Raw genomic sequence first — 21,261 nt, 5'->3', positions numbered from 1 at the left:
TTCCACGCCAGCCGCTGAGGTGGACTTTCCCCACCTGCTGTGGACATATGCAGGGACAAGGGGTTCAAGGACGCGAGTATATTACAGCAAGTGCGAATCACGGCCGCAAGGGAGAAAAGCTTCTCCAAGTGACTGACGGAAAACGAAAAGATTGGTTTATGGGGGTTTAACGTCCCAAAGCAACTCGGGCTATGAGGGACGCCGTAGTGAAGGGCTACGGAAATTTCGATCACCTGGGGTGCTTTAACGTGCACTGACATTGAACAGTACACGGGCCTCTTGAATTTCGCCTCGATCGAAATTCGACCACCGCGGCCGGGGTCGAACCCGCATCTTTCGGGTCAGCAGCCGAGCACCATAACCGCTGAGCCACCGCGGGGGCCGAAAAACAAAATCAGTGGGAGCCTGCCCAGGTTCCTGCGTGAAAATCGCTTACACAAGTTTCTATCGTATACCGCCAGCCCAAACTTATGCCTTAGGGCTAGTGTTCGAATTAAAAAGTAAAGTGGCATCATGGTCATGTTTTCGACACGACCAGCGTGAGGTCAACCATCACGGCTTACGTCATCGGGAGCAACAACCAATGGCAGCGAACGAAATGAAACGTAACCATATGCGGCCCCCTGTACCACGGCTCAGCGTCAATTTGTTCCAATTTCGGATACGTGTCCATTTCTTTACTTAGGATATAAACGTTCCATCTGCCCATCCTGCAAGCTATCGCCGTAAAACAGCAGCATACAAATGACGGATCGTCAGACTGTTTCCACAGCATTTTATTCTTCCACGGGTGTGGCACATGTCACGAGTGACACATGTGTGACTGAAAACGTACAGGCATAAATACACAGTGCGATTCCGATTCTCGCTGCCGTCTTCGTAGCTCTTTTTTTTTTTTTTTGCAACATGCCTCACCCCAGCACGGAATTCCGCGCGAAAAAGGGTTAGTACTTCCAAAAAGGTTCGCACCATCCGACAGGTCGGCGTTGAACGCGCAGTCGGTGTAACAAAAATATGAATCCACAGGTCGCGTAAAAAGCAATCTGAGTCATTGCGCATATTGTACAGATTGAGCTATGAGGTGTTGTGGCAAAGTGCAACACGCTAAACAAACGTAAAACCCGTCCAGAGGTTTGGCACAGTCAACGGTCCAACTCTCACGCATACACATTTCTTGTCGCGTCAGTCGCACATTGACTAGCGAAGCAGCATTGCTCTAGTACCCTGCACTAGCAACGGCAGCTCCCTCTGGCGATTAGATTCCCTGCCGACACGCAATTGCAGTCTTCGGCACCTTCCGTTTTAGCGCAAACCCAACGAAGTGAACGCTGCCGTCTCTCTATGATTAAGGTGAAACTGAAGTTTCTTGTATAACCTTGCACGAAAATGGCTCCGCTTCAAGGCAAAATGAAGGGTCCACGCATTGTCCAAAGGGTTTAAATCGTTTCGTTTAGTGAATCAAAGGAGTGCGTTCTTAAAAGGTCTCCCATATGGATTTTCTATGGAGCTGATATGACCGTTCAGGAAATTTTGTGCTCGATGGCCTGGACGAGAAGATTTGACCTCTGACCTATGAAAATATTTGAGAAGGGGAACGTTGTAGATGGGCAAATCTGTAGGTACAGCCATGGTTTAAGAATGAATTTGCTCCTAATTCCCTTGCTTTTGTCAGTGTCGATTGAAGCACAGAAGTCTCTCTTGCCTCACTTGCTGTGACACTGCAGCACATATGCTGGACAAAAACCCCTGTCAAAAGACGACAACGTGTCACGGAGCCATACTATCGAGACAAGAATTCCGGTGCGCACTGGACTCAGGAACGTCATTGGCAGTACAGCTAAAGACGTCTTCAAACTAAACCTTGATCCCACAACGAACATTTCACAGTAGTCTTTCTCTTCGCATTGTCGTGTCTCCGAACACCCGATGCAGAACTGACGCTCTACCACGAACTCAGTTGTTCTCTTAATACTGGCGGACAACTTCGATGTGATCACCGATAAGCTATTCCAGCACTCTTCAGAAAGACCGGCGGCGAAGTCTAGATCGATTCGCTGGCGGCCTGGGAACTGCTGCTAAAAACCTCCATGGATTCGGTACAAGAGGACGAGTCACTCAATTTCAAGCAGGTTACTCAGTTACAGCTTCCCAAAACTGCTAATAGCATGATCACTACTATGCCATGGATAGTCTAGACTAAGCGTTGAGCTCCATATAGACGGCTTTTAGGTTGAACGAGAACATCCACAAATCATGCGCAAATTGCGGGGTTGTGCGAGTAGAGAACGGGGGAAAAAAAAACTCTTGCGTATGTACATCAACATCGCTGGTGTAATTCATCAGCTGTTAAACAAGCACTACAAACAAACGTTGCCGTGCGATCACAGAACAATGCGCGCATCCTCTTTTCAAGGCAAAACGGCTATGCGACAGTTCAAAAAATGCACACTCGCATAGCATCCGCCACACAGCCAGCATGCTAACTGTACTCTGCTGCGAAAAATGATCGGACTGCGCGGAACAATGATGTGCTAGGGCTGTCTATGGAGCATATCATCTGTTGAACGTTCCCATTTAAGTCATGCACAAAACGTTGGCGTAACAATGGTGAGCACAATACATACAAGTGGCAGTGCAATTAGCCTCACAACAACTATCATCGGCTAAAGAAACTCCCTTTCCGGACGCCAGCCAATCGCGGCCCTTCACAGTCATCAAACCAGTGAGCGTGCGTACCGGTACTGAATGAGCCTGTCTAAGAAGGCTCGCTAACGGACGCAATAGTTCGATTAGCATGATTTGCACCTGTTTAACACGTTGTCTTCACTGCCAAAACAGTACTAGACCATCCTCGGCCCTTTCCTGGACCACAGGAAAGGATCCTCTTCTGTTCTTTCCTGGACCCTCCTAGACCACACTTTCCGTTTTGTTTCAAGCGAAGACAATGTCGCTCCATCTTCGGGATCTCCCCGGGACATCGCTGGGATAAAGCAGACAGGCTCTGAGAACGGCAACTCGGTCGCCCACTGAAGGCTGTTAGACACTCGCTCACAGCCGCACATTAAGCACCGACAGTCGTGAGCGTGTTGTATTCCCACAATCCCATGAACGATGATACGATCGTCGGTAGACCATTCATGGATCCATCTTCTGTTGCACCTGGCTACATTGCATACATTCACGTTACATGGAGTTCGTTCCTGGTCGCCATGACATAGCTGGCCATCTGTGATGCATGCAGTTCTGTCTGTGGATGCTGTTTTGTTCTTACTCGTTTGACATACTGGCTCCAAAGACATTCTACAGCTTGCCAGTGACACAGTGTGCTGTCAATATCACCAAGCGCAGTGAAAAAAAAAAGCATCATGGGCAGGTTTTGTGTAAACGGACGTTAAGTAGTGCCGCTTGGCCGAGTTACTACTCCTTCGCCTTGCGTTCATCATGATTTGTGAGACGTTTTGAATGGCTTCAGTGAATGAAATATCAGTGACACAATAAATATTACATAAGAAGTACACTGGCCGTGTCAGCTTTTTATCTCTGCTGCCTATGCCATAGTTTTGCAAAACACTGCATAAAAAAATGCTGGTTTCCTCTGCACTTTTCGCATGTCATGTGCATTTTGTATGAAAGAAGAGTTAAACTTGGATAGCATCCATAAATATGACGATGAAATATTACTTTTTGCGACCATGACGATGTCCAATGTTTCAATTTATTGGTGAGCTCAACTGAAGTATTGAGCGTTTTTGACACCTGGAACTGTTCACTGTTGTTGGACGGTGTTTCCATATATTTTAGTACCTTCCTTAAATGTTTTGCCATCATGGCGGGCAGTTAAGGAACATAGCTAACTGAACGTCAAAACTTCCAGTGAAAGAAATGACAGACCCACCTCACAGTAATCTGCAGTGTAAGAGTGCAGCACCACCAAGATATCGAACAAAAGAGCCTGTGCTGCAAAATCCCGTCAGTTGCTAATGAAGCTTCACTGATTTCTGTCGCTAATGATGTCTTTCACAGCATTTGCAACATGTGGTAACACAGCAAGCAAGTATGCATGTTTTGCGGTTAGCTTTCGACGTGACCGGTTAATGGCAATGAGTTCTAAATATTTCTTGGTGACATCTAACAAAGAACAAATAAGTTTTACTATAATATTTACATAAAGCTTCTTGTAGCGTTGGAACAAAACATATGAATAGATGTTGGCGAGCCATTGCCGTATTGCCGGGTTCTGGCAAACGAACACTATGTTAGTTTTACAATTTCGTGAGGTGCTCCGCAGCATAATATGAGGTCAGTCACTGAGAAATAGAAATGCAGCCACATACAGAAGCTTGCAATCGATTAGCTTCAATGTATGCACCGTTCAAAAAAAACACGCAGCTGCAATTCTGGACTCAGTGAACAACCATCACTGCCCCCTGAAAAGTAAAACTACATATAATCTAGACTAGGGTCAGCAGCCTACAGTTCATTCGGCTAGGCAGTCCCCGTGCTGCGTGAAGCCTGACTGAGATCATAAATGGGCAGGTTCACAAAGGCTGACCATGACTAGAGCAAGAACCGAGGGGGTCAACAACACTTGGCAGAGAGTGAGTTCGTTTCACTGGAGACCGTCCCCGTGACCGGCCCGAAAGGGTCGTGTGTGTTGTGGCGTCCAGGACGCCTGGTGCGTTTCGCTAAAAGCGCCGGTCCGTTAGGCAGTTCTGTGTTGCCTAACTTGGTTCTTCAGCTTTCGACGCCCTCTCCAGCGCCGCCATCCACCTGAGAAAAGAAGGCACAGAAACCGGAACTCACTCACACAGTTGACAACTCAAAACGCTGATACTAGCTCCTAACACAAGTTCCTTAACCATCAGTTGTGAAACAGTTAATCAAGACATGGACATAAACCGCCAGCTTTGAGTAGATGATGGCGCAGCCAACGAGCAATGAAACTAGCCACACGGGACGCACTGCAAGATTCATGTCATTACTGCCAACGTCAGCACTGCAGTGCTGGTAGATATTGCACCAGTACTGCGCATTTGTGAAAGACGTGCTCATGCAGGCAACCAAAAAGTGGACCCACAATGATGTGGCCAATTACATTACGACGCGTGACCAGTATAGGGGAGAGCCAGCACGTGGAAATGCTTCGCGGCAACACCAGAGCGAAGCGGCTCACCTCTGGGCGTCCGGGGCGTCCTGCGCCTGGAAGACGTATGCCCTCCTCTGGTGGAAGAGCTTGAAGGCAGCCGCGCAGCTGCGGGGCTCAAGGCCGTCGGCCTTCTCTGCGGCGGCCACAGCCAGGCCCGGAACCGGAACCGACGTCAGCGGAAGCTCGTCCTGAGCACGCGCGTCCAACAGGTTACTCGATCATGCCGCAGTTTGTGCAAAGTGTCATTTTTTATTGCGGAAGCAATACTACGGTCATGAACGGCTTTTCGCGTAGCGGAGGCCGGTAGCCACGTTTGACCTTTAGAATGACATCTGACGTCATACTAGGGTGAGAGATGGGCTACCAAGTCGAGCCGTCGCGCAGCGGCGGCCGGTAGCCAAGCGTGACCTGTAGACTCGGCGCACTGCGTTCCTTCTGTTGGAGGCGGTGCGCTTTTGCTTTCGCAACCTACCAGGCTTAACCAAAGCTGAGCCCCTGCCAATTTTTAAACATTAGAAGGCTCGCTCAAATTAGTAATACAAGTTCAACATTTCTTAATGCTTGTCCTATTGAATGAACCGGTGACATTGCCCATCCCAGTCAATCAATTCAATCGTAGAAAATACACAGGCACTGCATGTGCGTCTAGCCAGTCCTTACATGAGCACTTTTTGCATATAAAGTGGCAGTGCGATATGTTCCTGCCTAGATCCAGTGTCACATTAAGCACCTGCTTTTCTCCTGCCGCAAGCATGCAGCTATAGTCGGATACAACTCAAGAAAGAAGGGGGTTTTCCCCGTCAAAAAGGTCCCCCTTCTATCCAACGGCGTCGGCCGATTCTCGTGACCCTGCTAGCGTGACAATGCAGGGATGGGCACGATACTGCGAGGCACGGGAGCGAGAGGGACAACGAAGAGGGAGAGTGATGGGTGCAGTGAATAGGGGAGAGCGTGGACAACGCCAACTACGAACACGGCATTATTCCGCCAACGTGGCCTATAAACGCAGTCAGGCACCCGGTATCATTCGTCGCACGGCAAACTCAGCTGCCCACGGGAAGCAAGGTATACAAGACAGGACATGGTCGGTTTCGAAGGGAGCGAGTATAGAAACGCACGCGTTCCTTTCGAGATTGGCAGTGGACAGTAATGTGCGATTCACAGGTAAGTCACTCGTGGCGCCACCTACCTGTTCCGTCCGGAAAGAGTAGAGTACGAAGTCGCGGTGCAGAGCGAACCATCGCCGCTGCCAGTGGGCGCGCCGGCCGCCCGTCTTGAGGCGCAAGTACCCGCTCAGCACAGCGCCCGAATACTGCACGGTAAAGAGGGAAGATTCAGCGGAAGATTCAGCGAGTCCAGCAGCTAATCAGCGCAGCTCTGCTCAGCACCTAACGTATCCTGTGCACCATGCAGAGGTGCACCTGTGCGAACGGACGGACGTCTCTCATGGAGCCACCGCTGTGGTACTTAGGTATCAAGGGATGTTGTTGCCGACAACGGCAACAACACCCCTATACCAACCTCTTCCCCCCCCCCCCTACCCCTCTGCCATCCGCATCACCAAACAGGTACGGCTAAAACCTAGAACACACAATCACAGACAGGCCTACTCCCTGCCCAGCACGGACATAACGACCAGTTTCCACCTCGGTAGCCTTATCACTGGCCAGCAGATGCCCATGAGAATCTATTGGCATATACACGCCACCCACGGGCACTGTAATTGCTCCACTGAGCGGTGGGTACCTCAACTGTCTTAAGCGGCTTAGTATGACAGAATGAACGATAAAGATCAGAATGCTTGCAGAAGATGAAATATGTTTAGGAGATAACGCTGTATCGCGTCGCCGCCAGGCCACTAGTCAGCGACGACGCGAGGAACGGACGTGCGCATAGCACGAAGCTTGTATAACAAGTGAACACGTCATCTTCTTTTATGACGCACCCAAACAGTTACGATGACGAGTGTCAGAGTATGGCGGCATGTGGCTCCATCTATCGCAGCGTAAAACAATCACGTAGGAACATATCTTTCAAATAGAATGCAGAAACGGGACTGATAGGTTGCAGAAAGAGGACGCATGCGTATGCATGGTCCTGCGTAGACGAGTAAGAGGTGCGTGCCTGGTGCTGCTGTCCAAGCGGGAGCGGGAACGGGGGCAGCGGACCGCCGGGCGAGGGCAGTTCTTCGCCGGGAGAATGGCAATGCTGCGGCGGCTGCTCGTCGTCGGGCCCGGGCGCCATGGCAGCGTGGCAGGCGTCGCACACGCGACCAGCGCGGCCCCCGTCGTAGGGGAGGCGGGCCTTGCGCGACACGCATTTGCCACAAGCGACCTGCGGCACATGGTGCATACCCAAAGTCAGGAAGGGCTACGAAGATTAGTCCTTTAGAGATTAAGGGGACCCTGAAATGTTCGCGATGGGCATATTCTAGTGCAACAGATCTGTAGAGGTGGCCTTTACAGATTAAGGGGACCCTGAAATGTTCGCGATGGGCATATTCTAGTGCAACAAATCTGTAGAGGTGGTCTTTGCGGATATTTGAGTCAAATTTGAAAGCTCGGCGCGGACCCTATAATTTAGGAGTAATTTTTAAAAAATCGCTGCTTCCAGTAGCCCGCTACCGATTAGGGCGACCCACCTCACCGCGCGTCCCCTACCCCGATGACGTCAGTGGGAAGAAGAGCCAGCCTTCAAGCTCGCCCGGTCTGCCAACAGACGTCATCGGGGTAAGGGACGCCTGGTGAGGTATGTCGCCCTAATCGGTTGCGAGGCACTGAGAGCAGCGATTAAAAAAAATTACTTCTAAATTACAGGGTCCGCGCAGAGCTTTCAAATTTGACTTGAATACCCGCAAAGACCACCTCTAGAGATCTGTTGCACTAGAATACGCCCGTCGCGATCATTTCAGGGTCCCTTTAAGTGCGCTGCAACAGTCATTATTCCCTCAGACAGGGAAGACCATTTCAATAGAGGCCAACTGTATAGAGAAAACGGCTGCAGCTAGTTTCCCTATGAACCAGTCGCTCGCCTTGAGAAAATAAGCGGTACAGGTAAGCCCACTTTGGCTTCAAGTGTCGGTGGGCAAGTGCTTCTATGGATTTGTACCTTCTTTCTCGAATGATGTGACACTTCATAGAAGTTGGTCAGCTCCATTTCTTTGTATGAACAATATATGTGGGTCAACGGCATGTCTTGGATGACGTAAGCACTAATAAACAAATGTGAGGGTCTCTGCCCCCGTGGCTGCATGAACGTTCCGCGCCCCTTATTTTTCAGGAGACCCGTGCACGAGCACGGCCGGTCTCGAGGGGGGCGCGCTCGCTCGCCCCCCTCGAGTCCGGCCGTGGCACGAGCTTCTGATATAAGGCCGACACAACGATGACAGTGGAGACTCACCACGCGATTACCAAGTCCACCGGGTACATTAAAGGAGTGACACAAAAATGCAACTTCACTCAGTTGCTCATCCACGTGAAGGCACATGCTCCCCAAATCTTGGCCGACCTTCTCGGCAGCGTTTAAGGCTAGCGAATTAGAGAAGGCTCGAAGGCGGCAAGAACCTAAGACTTTCCGCTGTAACGCCACTGGCGTCGTTCTCTCTTCGTTTAACGATTTTGTAGCCGGGAATGGGCCTGACCCTGGCTTTTATTCCGCATAGGTGGACCTCAAAATTTAGAGGACGCGATTTTGAAAAAAAAAAAAAAAAGAACAGACCGACCACAATGCTAGTAAATACGGCAATTTCTCGGTCAGAGCGGTTTAGTATTCGGTCGATGAATCCTAGGAATCGAACGTTAAAATTTATTTTTCCTCTTTTCAACTATCTCCAAATTCTTTACGGATGCATTCGAGACGTCTATCGTATTTTGTATAGATAAAAACAAAACGAAAAAAAAGGCTTAGAATGCAGTCAGCGATCACCTCCGAAACACTAAGGAGGAGCCAGCTTTTTCCTCTTTCCTAAGAAGTTTTTCTCCAGAGGCATGATCTTCTCAACACCGTCTTTTGAAGTTCGATGAAGTGATCATGAATCTTATCCGCAAGAAGTAATTAAATATTCCCTTTGATACATCTCGTACCAGTTTAGACCGCGTCGCCGTATTGATAAAGGACTTTCAATTGATCAACACGGCGACGCGATGTAAACGAGTTCCAGCTGTATCAAAGGGAATATTTAATACACTCTTGCAGATCAAATTTATCATCACTTCATTGAGCTTCTGTACCACACATTTTGCGCACGCCACCAACGCATTCTACGTGAGCAGGGACGTGAGCAGGGACCACCCGTTCAGTCTTATCGATAGCTGAAAGGCGCAGAGGTCATCGGAAAAAAATTGCGAGGACACTTTGGCAACTAAAGTGTTGAGAGGCTAAAGCCGAGGGTACTATGCCGTGACGACTTCCGGTGGATGTGACGTCACACCGTTCCCGTGGCTATATCGATACCCAAATTATACATCTTTCGGGGATCTTAAGTGTTAATTACGCTTAACTCCACATTTTTCCATCTAATTTGACACAAATCCGACATTTATCCGACCATTCTGTAACAATTTTGACTATGCCGTGTCGACTTCCGGTGGATGTGACGTCACACCGTTCCCGTGGCTATATCAACGTCCGCGCTATTTGGACGCAATTTCGACATTTCTGTCTACAATTAATTAGGAAATCAATCTACAGTCATCAAACTTGGATTCTAGGTTAATTTTTTTCCTCCTCTATCTGAAGCAGCCATTGGTTTTCTTCTATATTTTTTAGTTCCCTAGTTAAACGCGTGTGACAAGCTTTGTTAACGGACGACAGTATGAGCCATTAAAGGCTTTCACCTTAAAACTATACAGCGTCGGTACTCACGATGCCGCAGGCGTGGCAGTGGTGCTTCCACCGAAGGCCGAACGTGGAGAACCCGGCCGAGCAGCGCATACAGCGGGACACGGTGTCCGCACGCACCAGCACGGGTGCCCGCTGACCCAGTTCGCCCCCTTCGGGGCTCTGAAGAAACGGCATAGAATTAAATGAGCTGCGTAACTACTACACGTGTGGTTTGGTGCTCATTTGTCAGTCACGCACGCTTCTACAGGTATCAAATCGCGGGAGCTAAACTACCGATTCTTCTGAGCCCATTAGAGAAGCAAAGTATGGGCGTATATCCTGAAACTCACCCTCTGTCCTTGAACGTAAACCTTCAGGGAGCTCTTTCGTTGCTTGAGGTCGTGGGCAGCCTTGGCAAGCGTCTGAAAAGTAATGCATAAGAAGCATTTTCATAGTCATACAGGACACACTAAACGTATGAGCAGCCCAATATGTTCCAGCACGCATTCGAGTAACCCTGGCATAAAAGAGCATATCCTTCAAAAATTCCTTTAGCCAGTCTATAAACTGTCCATAGGCTTTTCTCAATGTCTATAGGATTTCTATAGATAAGCCCTATAGACAAGTCTATAGGCAATAGAAATTGTACAGTCTATAGAAAATCTATAGATTTATGGCCATACATTTTTAGCAGACTTGTTTCTATAGACAGTTTAAGGCTATTAATAGACGAAATTAAATACTATAGGAAGGTAATAGAGTCTATAAAAAGTCTATAGACAGTATATAGAACATTTTTATAAGGGATATAGAAAATGAAGCCAGCTGATGTGAGTTTTGTGAATAAATTACCGTAACCTTGTACGAACTCGAGGTCGCCGAATCCGTTCTATATACTGTTACAGTATTCCGGTGCATTCTTTGAGCTAACGAAATTCTGCCGCTTTACAGTTACACGTGCCACTATCTCCGAAAGCATCACCGCCGAACTGCGAGCGTTATCAGTCGATAAGGACTGTTCCGTGGCTTCTGAAGGAACCAGCGCACAAAACACAACGGACAAGAAAAAGGCGGAACACGACGGAGCAGGCGGAACACGACGGAGCGCACCTGTCCGTCGTGTTCCGCCTTTTTCTTGTGCGTTGTGTTTTGTGCGCTGGTTCCTTCAGAAGTATGTATTACCAACTAGCCCAACAACAAGTGTTGCTCCGTGGCTTCGTTACATACATTTCCCCTGCCTTCAGTTTTGTGCTCACCTGCATCCACGCAAGCTTCTCTTCTGGCGACCTGCACGAGAAAGAGTAAACAAAAACAACTTGCTATTGGCCGAGCTGATTTAAATTCTTAAAAGGACAGGAAAGCGTTACCAGCAGGGCGTAAACTAACAGAGGCCTGCTGTGCATTCTTGATCAAAGTGAACGACATGCACACAGTACGGTTGTCTTAACCAACTGGTCCAAAAAATTTAACTTGCACACATAATATAAACTTAACACAGTCGATTCCTGTTGCCTGTGAAGAATGCCGTAGAAGTTATAACCAGGCTTCGTGGCGTGCGAAAATCACGGCTCACAAATGCAAGCAGCGCAGTGTGCAGGCAAGTAAAAGCCAACATTTCATATAGAATTCTTAGCAGTATTCCTTCAGTTGGTCAACAACGCCGCGATGAGTTTTGCCCGCCCGAGGACGTACGTACGGGTGTAAAAAATATCGCTGCAAGAGCCGGTATATATTTTTTAGTGAAACTGGTTACAACATTTACGGGAAGTGGAAGGGAGGAAGCCAGTAAGGTGTGGTCTAGGACAACTCTTTGCAGTGAGTGAAGTCGGGAACTCCCAAGGATTTTTTTTTTTTGCTGCGCTGCAAACGTTCCTCGGCTATTCACGCTTCAAAAGGGTGCCAGCCGGTAACCCCCCCCCCCCCCTTCTCCCATCCCCTCTTCAGGCCAAACCTATTCATCCAATCACGGTCTGTGTCATCTCTGCTCGCACTAGTCATGTCCGTGGTTCGTAGGCTTAACTTGTATCGGTCAAATGTTTAGGGGAATCCCCCAAGGTGGAGTAGATTTGTAATAAGGGAGTAATTTCTCATTGGCATCCACCCGAGCGTAGCCATACGGCTACAAAGGAAGGCTATACAGCTTTCTCAGAAACTTCATAGTTAAAGAAAAATGACCAGGATGAATGACCAGGATGACCAGGATGACCGGAACAGGATGAATTTTTCTTTAACTACGAAGTTTCTGAGAAAGCTGTATAGCTTTCCTTTGTAGCCGTATGGCTGCGCTCGGGTGGATGTCAATGAGTAATTACTCCCTTATTACCTGCATTCATGTGAGCACAGATGGCACATTTTCATTGACCATCAGATAAACCTAGCAGCCCTTCACTACAGTTCACTGAAAGCCAATCAGGCGATCTTGGACGCGTGAAGCATTTGGATGCTACAAAGATACCGATGCTCCCGAAAAGCTGCCCAAAGAAGCGATACCACTCGGTGGAGAGAGAGAGAGAGAGAGGGACACCCACGCCGCGCACAGCTCGATGGATCTACCGGCGTTGCGCAGGTGGAAGCTGTTGGGCGTCTCCAGGTTGTCCCCGTCCTGGAGGAGGAGGCCGTCCAGATCCAGCCTGGCGCGCACCCGGTACCCGCCGGCGCCCATGAGGCGCGCACCGCTGCCGCCGCCGCTGCACACGAGCACCAGGTCGGTGAACTGCGAGGCCACGGAGAGGGAATTGGGTGTGACGCTCTGGTTGACGATGAATGACCAACTGAATTTCTGCGGAGCACGCGGGCTTCGGAAAGAACGTTCCGTCTATTCAGAGTATGAAATCTTGAGCAGGAGAGCTCGATTTCAGTGCGCATTAAACAGATTTTTAGGAAAAAAATAAATAATATGCACAGGGATACCTAATTGGATTAGGCGGTGGCAATGGCATGGCGTTAGCAGCTATTGATGCCCTTTCCGAAAGTGACGTCATTTCCGGCTTAGTGACGTTACTTCCTTACAACAGCCACACGAGGAATATTATGACCGAAGACGCATCTAGGACAAATCACCTTTTAGTGTTATCGCATTAGCCGACTCGCCTGAGGTCCTAGCACAGAATTTGATTGATGCGTTTAATTCGACACTTCTGGTGCGTATTTAACTTCTGCTTGGTATGAGGGTCGCGCCTTTTCACGCGTACCACAGTGATAGGCGGTAAGGGTACCTGACTGGCAAGGTTGAGCAGATGACCGCTCACTCTTTCGCTCGTGAAACAGAACAGCGGCACTGCATACTCAGCAAACGGTCTGTTACGCTTGAAGTCATTCTTCCAGAGTCGATGCAGTTTATCGAAGAAAACGCCCCATTTACGGTCAACGTCAAACGAAACGCGAACAGAACTGATTTTAGTTAGGGTCTAGTCCACTTGACTCTCACTTCGATGACGCGTGACGACCGGTCCGCGGAAATGTTTATACTTCACCTGAGTTTTCTCGACAGCAGCTAACACTTTCACGATCTCGTGTTCGCGTTCCAGTCACACTTTTCTTTTGCATTTTACTTGATCGGTGGTAAAACGAACGATGCGATAACGATGTGAGAAGCATTTCAAATTGTGGGCACTTCATGTGTCACTCATGCATTCTGTCTTTAGCAAGCGAAAGGCGTTAGATCCACGTTTAGATCACTGATCGCATTTAAGAGCCCTAAACACCGAGCATCCTGTGTGCGCCCCTTTTCGTGTCCTGTTTTGTGTGCTCTCAATTGTTTCCAAAAGCGAAAATTGGCAATGGCTTAGCTCGGCTATGCCAGGGTATACGTAGCGAAAGCATACCAAACGGCGGCGGCTCCGCGGCGAGGCGCGCGGTGTGACGTCATGCCAGATGGCGCGGCGAGCGCGCGGCGTCCGCCAGCTGCGTCGGTTGCTAGGCAACGGCTCAAGGCCGGTCTCTGTGCCTTCTCGGAGCACCGCCACAGCGAAATCGCGAGTTCGTGGCCAATGTAGCTTTCGCTACAAAATCCCGTTGGAGCTCACCACGAAAAGGTATCGCTCCAGCTGGTCCCCGGAGCGGGCGCTGATCTTGGTCACTTTTCCCTGGCGCAGGAGCTCCCTCGTGGGGCTCACCAGGTCCACGGCACCGCCCACCAGCTCCTGTATCTCCAACAGCTGCTTGAATTGGTCCTGCAGTCGACGACGACGGTGACCAACCCCACACTCTCTTGGTAAATAAGGGTTCCAATGTGACTGACGGCAGTAAGGCACATGAGGCTGCGGACACGATGCCACATCATGGCATCGTGAACTCATGGGCGTTATCACTCTCTTGTACGGAGTGGCACAACTAGCATGTATCAAGGATTGAAAAAAAATCCCCCAAATGTTTGGCCCGATGACACCGGCGTGCCATCAGAAGTTGAACCCAACAAGTAGAGCCCAACAATGATATTAGCATCAGTATGCATTAAAAAAAAACACCACAGAACCATGTCAAAAATGCGACAAAATATTTTGTAGTTTTGTGGTACGAGATTTTTCTTTAGGACAGAAAAATCTTTGCATCCAAAACATTACAGAAAATCTGTTGCGACGACAGAAACTTTTCTAATTTTTTTTTTGCGATTTGATAATACTGCTTCTGATTGGTCTACATAACTACAAACATTTTCCTTTTGGTTTAATTCCCGTAGCCTGCCTCAGTATTTTTCTTTTGTTTCTATTTCATTTTATTTCACAATGCTGCCAGCCGCCTTCTAGCGACTGAGGCAGGAGTAGACAAAGTACAAAGTGCATAACATGATCTTAAAATTTTTTCAATGTTCAAAATTTTTGCTCGAGACTGTTGGACATGACAGGCAGACATGGCCATTTACTAAGATTTACTAAGATTTTTGTGGACGTTAAACTTTCCTAAGAGGTCGAGATTAACCAGGAGCTCTCTCTTCCACGACGTTCCTCAGAAACGACGGTGTTGTTTTGCCGCATAACATTCCAGAGATCGAATCAAAGCACAGGGTTGCCACAGCGCGGCCCCCCGCCACGCACGAAGCGTGACCGCGACGCTCGCGCTATTATGAGCGTCGCGCTATTCTGACGCGGAACCGAAATAGCCCAGCATCAGAATAGCTCAAGGCCCATAATAGAAGGGCCTTCTTTGATATGGATGGCTCGGCTATGTTAGAGGAGCCAGAGCCGCCCCTACGTCTACGCGGAAACGCACAGTTTGCAAAGAATATTCAATTCGCCTTCACCCGGGCTACCTTTACCCAATTTTCTCTCGCTTTTATTTGCACCTTCGTGAACGAAACCTCGGCATCCCACTTAGGAATAGGCTAATCTTTTCACCAGAAAACAGGTCTTAATCACCGAAATAAACTAGATAGCAGATACGGTATCGAAACGAATTGAATGCTCCAGAAAATGAGAATTTAAGTCCCGTCTAGTTCTTGCGTACATAGCCGGACAGAATAAAACACTCCGCGAACAAGAAATTTGCGCATAACGTACACATTACAAATCATGACGAAATCTAAACACATAAAAAGCAAGTCCAGTAGTCTACTAGAGAGAACGCACTGCACTAAGCGTCGAATCTAATCCTTGGGTTTAAGCAGATTGCTTTGAAGGTGATCAAGACGAACCTGGAGCCGGACGCAACGGCATCGACTTAAGGCGCAGTGCTTCATTGGCGCATAAAATCTATCAGTCATCAATCATTCCATTCCAAGAACGCATAAAAAACCTATTAGCCTTTGCTCAATTTAATTAAAACAACCATCTCCGACTTCACTTTCAATGTGACTCCTTTTCCTAGAAGCTGTCCGAAACTATAGCTATTCTGCTGTTCTTTGTACACAGTACAGTGTCATTCTTTATCTGTGAAAGAGTACTGCAAGCATTCAGACACAAGTTTATTGCATACTCACAATCTTTTTCATGGCCTGGTTGGCATGGTCAGCAGCTTTGGACACCAACTCGAGAGCTCCTAGAACGACGGAAATTGACTAACGTCAGGCGGTTTCTGATTTCTTCTCTTTACGCTGATATTCTATTTTCCTATAGGCACGCACAGCCAAAAAGATACGAAATAATTGACCAGAAATGCGTAACTCTTGCACGACAAAGCAGCACGCTTAATTCTCGGTTTCACTCACATTCAAAACAGCGGAAATACATCCTACTTACTTTCAGTATCGTCCTTGTCGAGGGAGCCTTCGGGTAACTTTTTCAGGTACTCTAGAGCAGAAAAAAAAAACGAAACGAAGTGGGAATCCGCATTTAACGATCTCTGAGAGAAACGGAAGGCCAGAGGATACGTCAGACGGCAAACATCATCCTAGCGAGAAAGAGCAAAAAAAAAACGATTTTTACAAAGAAAAAAACAGCAGAATAGAAACTGGAAGGCATTGTCCTCACATTCACAAAGCAAGATGAGTACGTTGAGCTGCACCCAGAGAACAAACGAAGGAAGGAAACAGATATGCGATATATGCTTTCCTATGTAGGTTTTTATTTTTTTTTATGACGGAATATGCGGAAGCCACCGGTGAAAGTAAATGACGCGACGATGTTATCGAGAACACGCAAATACCTTTGAGCAATAGTTGATATCGGGGCACTCGTTGAACGGGCGTCAGCATGTGATGCTGCACTGTGAGGCTTTTGCATTCAGGCATGGCCTGCGACAGAGACATCGCGGTTTCACGAAGAGGCTACACCGAAGCACAGTAGGAGCGGCGAGATTCATCATGCAGGGCAGTACACGGGGTAGACGCCATGGTGGCGAGCGCGTCAGCACTCCGGTATTTGCTGGAAGCACCGGAAATCTCTAGTGCCTTTTTGTTCACGACATCGCCTTAAGTTCATCATCATCACCATCAGCCTTACCACGCCCACTGCAGGGCAAAGCCCTCTTCCATGTTTCTCCAATTAACCCCTTCCTTTGTCAGTTGCGGCCACCGTATCCCCGCACACTTCTTTATCTCATCCGCCCGCCTAACTTTCCGCCGCCCCCTGCTACGCTTGCCTTCTCTCAGAATCCGCATTGCTGTTTGCCGGAACAGCAGCCTCCATAGTAAGGCTATGCTACAGACTATGCATTCAGTGCGCTGAGTAAATCAACAAGCCTTATTTTTCTCCGAATTGTTTTCTTTTCTCCGCATCGTTTATCGGAATGCTCAGTACTGACTGTCGACACAAGTCAACACCTGAGCGCCAGTTACAGCAACCCGGCTCAAGTGTGACCAGAGTGGAATTTGGTCTGACGACCGCCTTGCCTACAGCCTCCACGACTATAGTACTCTTCGCTATGACGAAGAATAGGTGTAGAGTGCAATAGAGACAAGGCTATCACCCCGTCCCACCTTTTTCTCTATCGCTATCGGTCGGACCCTTCCTGTCCTAACTGCCCCTGTATCTATGCGGACCTGGCCCATTGCCTCTTCTATTGCCCGGCTGCTCAGCAGTCGGGTTCCTTCCCCCCACCCTCTCTATCCATCACCACCTGGCTCGACTGGCTTGGTGCTGAAGGGGAAGAAGAACAGCGACTTCTGGTCGCCCAGGCGGTCGACATGCTCGGCCTATAAATTATGGTCGATTAAAGGTCTTTTGCTACTACTAGAGACAAAGCTGGGTTCCGAACGCGTAAGCTCACGTGGTATCCGGGACCAGCTGAAGGGAGCGCTACGCATGGTCTTCCTACAGGACACATCTCAATCATGATGATGATGACTATTAATCCTAGTCATGACACTATATGACATGTGCCCCCCCTGGGGGTCAGGCTATGGCGCGACGTCTGCTTACGTGAATCTCGTCCACGACGGCCGCGAAGCGCGGGTGCTTGGCGTAGCAGGTGGCCAGCAGCTGGACGGACTGGTCGAAGTTCTTCACGTACTCGGCGTACATCTTGAGGAAGGGCGCGAAGTCCTTCATGACGTCCCCGATGCGAGGGTCGTGGTCCCTGCGCGGTCCACCAAGCGCGCATTCGCACATCTCCAAAAGGAACAACAGCCCTGAAGCTCACAGACTCACTTGAACATATGCACAGTGGCATACAGTGTCATGTTATTCTAGTACGGCTTGTTATTAAATATAATGGACTTCTACATAAGTGATACAGCGGGCCATAAAGTAGAGGATAGAACATGGTTAAATGGCGGGCTTAATGCAGGAAATGGTTACCCACCTCTGGCACATCGTGTTAACCAGTTCACCCAATGACACCCGCCCGGTCTCAACAAACCGAAATCCCTGCTGCCATTTCGAGATTTTTGTAACGTTTACCATTCGAAATTAAGCATGGAATATCTTTTCAATCTGGCAGCATTAATTTTTTAATTCTACTAGACAAAGTTTAGCGTTCTATGATCAAGGAAACTATGCTCGTTAACGGAAGACGCTGGTTAACGTCGTCCGGGTTGCGGCGAACAGAGCGGAGGTGGATCCGCCGGTGAACCTTCTATAACACTCCATAACAAACTCTATAACAAACTCCATAATAGCAGGAGTCAGAGTGTAATTATCAAAATCGGCGATAGGGAAGTAGACCCTAGAATAGTTACGAGGCTACAAGGAAAGGTAACAGTGTCCACTGACTCCCGAATTGTCCTTAAAATAGAAGCTAGATGTGAAGATAGTCTGAGCCCAGCTCCCGCTTAGTTTAATCCAACTACTGTTATATCGGATGTTACTGTGGCCAGGATAGATAGGAAAGCGGCCGGCATAAAAATTCAGGGGGCACTTTGACAGTCTAAAGTGCGTAGAGGCGAAAGCGTTTCCCGCACCACTTTGACTGCCTCTGAAGCACTGGTGACGTCGCCACTGGATGGCGTCACACATAATTAATGACTAATTACTAAGTAATTACTGATTGCTAATTAATGTCTAATGATTTATCAATGACTAAATACTAATTAACTGTTAATTAATGACGCTTAAGCTTCGCCTTTAGGAGTGGAACGCGACAGCGTGTTGTAGCGCTGCCAGGGAGTCCACGGAACGCCACCACCCGTTCGGCGCGATGTCTTGCCCTTTGAACGCAACGCTTTTTGAAGAACGGAAATGGAGCAGTAATTCTCTGTCATCTCGGTGACACCCGAACCGCACCGTACAGGAAGGGAGGAAGTCGGAGTGAAAGAAGAAAGAGAAAGAAGAGTCGTAATGAAGAAAACGAAAATTGTATTTCCCGCACATATACCTCCTAGGCAATCACCACCTTACCTTGGCCAATCCCCCCGCGTGGGTACTTCTGGGCGCCAGGACGAGATGTTCTGATTGGTGGCGTGTGATAAAGGCCCTGCTCAACTTTTTGTGTGAAACAGGCCTGGATACTCGTCTGTGACCGCCTGTGCACAACCTACATGGTTAATGACATGTGTCGGTGTTTGTGTTGCAGACACCAGTTTGAGTTTTATGTGCGTGTACTAACCGCGATGCGAGTGCCAGCCAGTGTGGTGTGTGTGTGTGTGTGTGTAGACGTCACCCGTGAAACTCATTGTATTATGCCATCATCAGCCTTCATTCGCACTTTCCTTTTCCTCCCCTTCCCTTTCCCTTGTGTGGAGTAGCAGGCCAGGGCCATGTTACCACCGGCCGACCTCTCCACCTTTCCCTCATTAAAATTCCTTTCTCTCTCTCCGCGTGGGTATGTGCCATTTTCATATGGAGAAGAAGAAGAAGAAGGAAAGGAAATTCAATCCTAAGAGCACTTGCTGCGGGGCTAGTTGGTTTTGGTTCATATTTGAATAGGTTATAGGCGCAAAAAAACAGACGAGACACATAGGAAGGTAACAGGACGAAGCGCCTGTTACCGCTTCGTCCTGTTACCTTCCTATGTGTCTCGTCTGTTTTTTTGCGCCTATAACCTATTGAAATTCAATCCCCCCATGTGAGTATGTGCCATTATAGAGGAGGAAGGCTAAAACAACAACAATATCTCGGCGGACACCCGTCAAAAGCGTGACACCTCTGCTGACAAATTTCTGCTGACAGCCTTCTGTCTACAACGATGAGGCATTAAAGGCTTTCGCCATAATGAGACCCACCAGGCGTCCAGCCTCTCCTGCAGCCTGGGCAGCAGGAAGTCGTGGTGCAGCCTGAAGAGCGGCTTGAGCGGCGCGAAGATGGCGGCCACCGTGGCCTGCGGCACCATGGAGTGGGCGCGGTTCTCCTGGTCCAGCCGGAAGGCCAGCGTCTGGTCCAGCAGCGCCAGCACGTCCACGTACGTCCGCTCCGTGCTCAGCAGTTCATCGGCCACGCGACCCGCCGCTGCTCCCGCCGGCTGCAGCCAAGTCCGCAGCGTGAGTCAATGAACATCGTCCGAAGAATCGCCGCTCCTTGACCCTCACCTCGGTTGGTGCGGAGGGGCTGCGGGCGACGGGCGCGACTGCCGACCGGTGATGGTCGTCGTCATCCAGGGACTCCTCTTCATCCTCGCTCTCGGAGACGCTCTCGTAGCTGCTCGCGAGACTCGCGCTCACCTCCTGGTTGCGAAACCTGACGCGTGAGAGGACGTGGGAGAAGGGGAGTTTTGTGTCGCTTTGCGTCGCTCTCTGTCTACCTGTGCTACACGGGTACTTTCGAATGACATCTGAGTCGAATGGCATTCGAGACTTGGAATGGCATTCGAACTCGACGGACTCCCGCGGTGCTACACGGCACTTTCCAAACGCATTCGAAATTCTCGGCTCGTTTTCAGTGTACAACGACGACGACGGTCACACTAGTCCGACAGCGGCACTATCACGGTGAACAGCATCATGTGATTATAGTGAACTATCCAGTTCACTTTAATATTGTAGTGGGACAAGTTTTTTGGCTAGACGACACCGACGAATCCGATCGGCGGACGGTCAGCCTTCATATGCCCTCGGGAGTTCGGCGGCTGAGCGAAAACACGCTGATGAGGGGACAGTACGAATACATGCGCGCTTATACATTATCCGTATTGGAAATAAGCGAAACGAACGGCTATATTTCACATGTGCACACTTGGACACTCGATAGCGATAACCACTTGCCAAATTAATTTCAGTCGACGACGACTCCGTTCCCTTCAGCGACGACTAGGCCTAGCGAGTCCGCAGGGTTGGATCGGTGATTGCGGTGGTTGTGAAGAATGAATTCACAAGTTTTAGCGAATGCAAATGGTCAACGAGTGTAGTTTTGACAACAGTGACATGAAATCAACTATTGCTTACATCGCAGGACGCGCATACGATGAACGGGAAGCGGCGGTGTGACACGAGCTGCCGAGCAGTGCTTTACGGCCAGCAGCAGTCGTCGCCGTCGCTAGCTTGTAACTAA

At 48.9% G+C, this 21,261-nt stretch overlaps 1 protein-coding gene across 3 annotated transcripts in view; it reads right to left on the bottom strand.

Moving 5' to 3' along the window:
• Nucleotides 1–760: 760 nt before the first annotated feature.
• Nucleotides 761–21,261, bottom strand: part of LOC149335331 (FYVE, RhoGEF and PH domain-containing protein 2-like) — a 44,309-nt gene continuing 23,808 nt past the window's right edge. For all 3 annotated transcript variants that reach the window (XM_089552016.1, XM_089552015.1, XM_089552017.1), the window contains exons 6-20: nt 20,304–20,451; nt 20,001–20,236; nt 17,761–17,917; nt 16,547–16,634; nt 16,141–16,191; nt 15,882–15,940; nt 13,993–14,139; nt 12,496–12,680; nt 11,224–11,254; nt 10,318–10,389; nt 10,010–10,147; nt 7,271–7,480; nt 6,336–6,458; nt 5,174–5,334; nt 761–4,770 (exon numbers count right to left, since the gene is read on the bottom strand). In XM_089552016.1, the coding sequence (XP_089408142.1) occupies nt 4,722–4,770; nt 5,174–5,334; nt 6,336–6,458; nt 7,271–7,480; nt 10,010–10,147; nt 10,318–10,389; nt 11,224–11,254; nt 12,496–12,680; nt 13,993–14,139; nt 15,882–15,940; nt 16,141–16,191; nt 16,547–16,634; nt 17,761–17,917; nt 20,001–20,236; nt 20,304–20,451 (1,855 nt within the window). In that variant the 3' untranslated portion in view covers nt 761–4,721. The remainder of the gene's footprint in view (nt 4,771–5,173; nt 5,335–6,335; nt 6,459–7,270; nt 7,481–10,009; nt 10,148–10,317; nt 10,390–11,223; nt 11,255–12,495; nt 12,681–13,992; nt 14,140–15,881; nt 15,941–16,140; nt 16,192–16,546; nt 16,635–17,760; nt 17,918–20,000; nt 20,237–20,303; nt 20,452–21,261) is intronic.

The sequence above is a fragment of the Amblyomma mixtum genome, chromosome 7, assembly GCF_055824585.1.
Source record: "Amblyomma mixtum isolate Tamu chromosome 7, ASM5582458v1, whole genome shotgun sequence".
Classification (NCBI taxonomy): domain Eukaryota; kingdom Metazoa; phylum Arthropoda; class Arachnida; order Ixodida; family Ixodidae; genus Amblyomma; species Amblyomma mixtum.
Note: the sequence above shows the minus strand (reverse complement) of the source record. Positions and strands in the feature narration are given on the sequence as shown.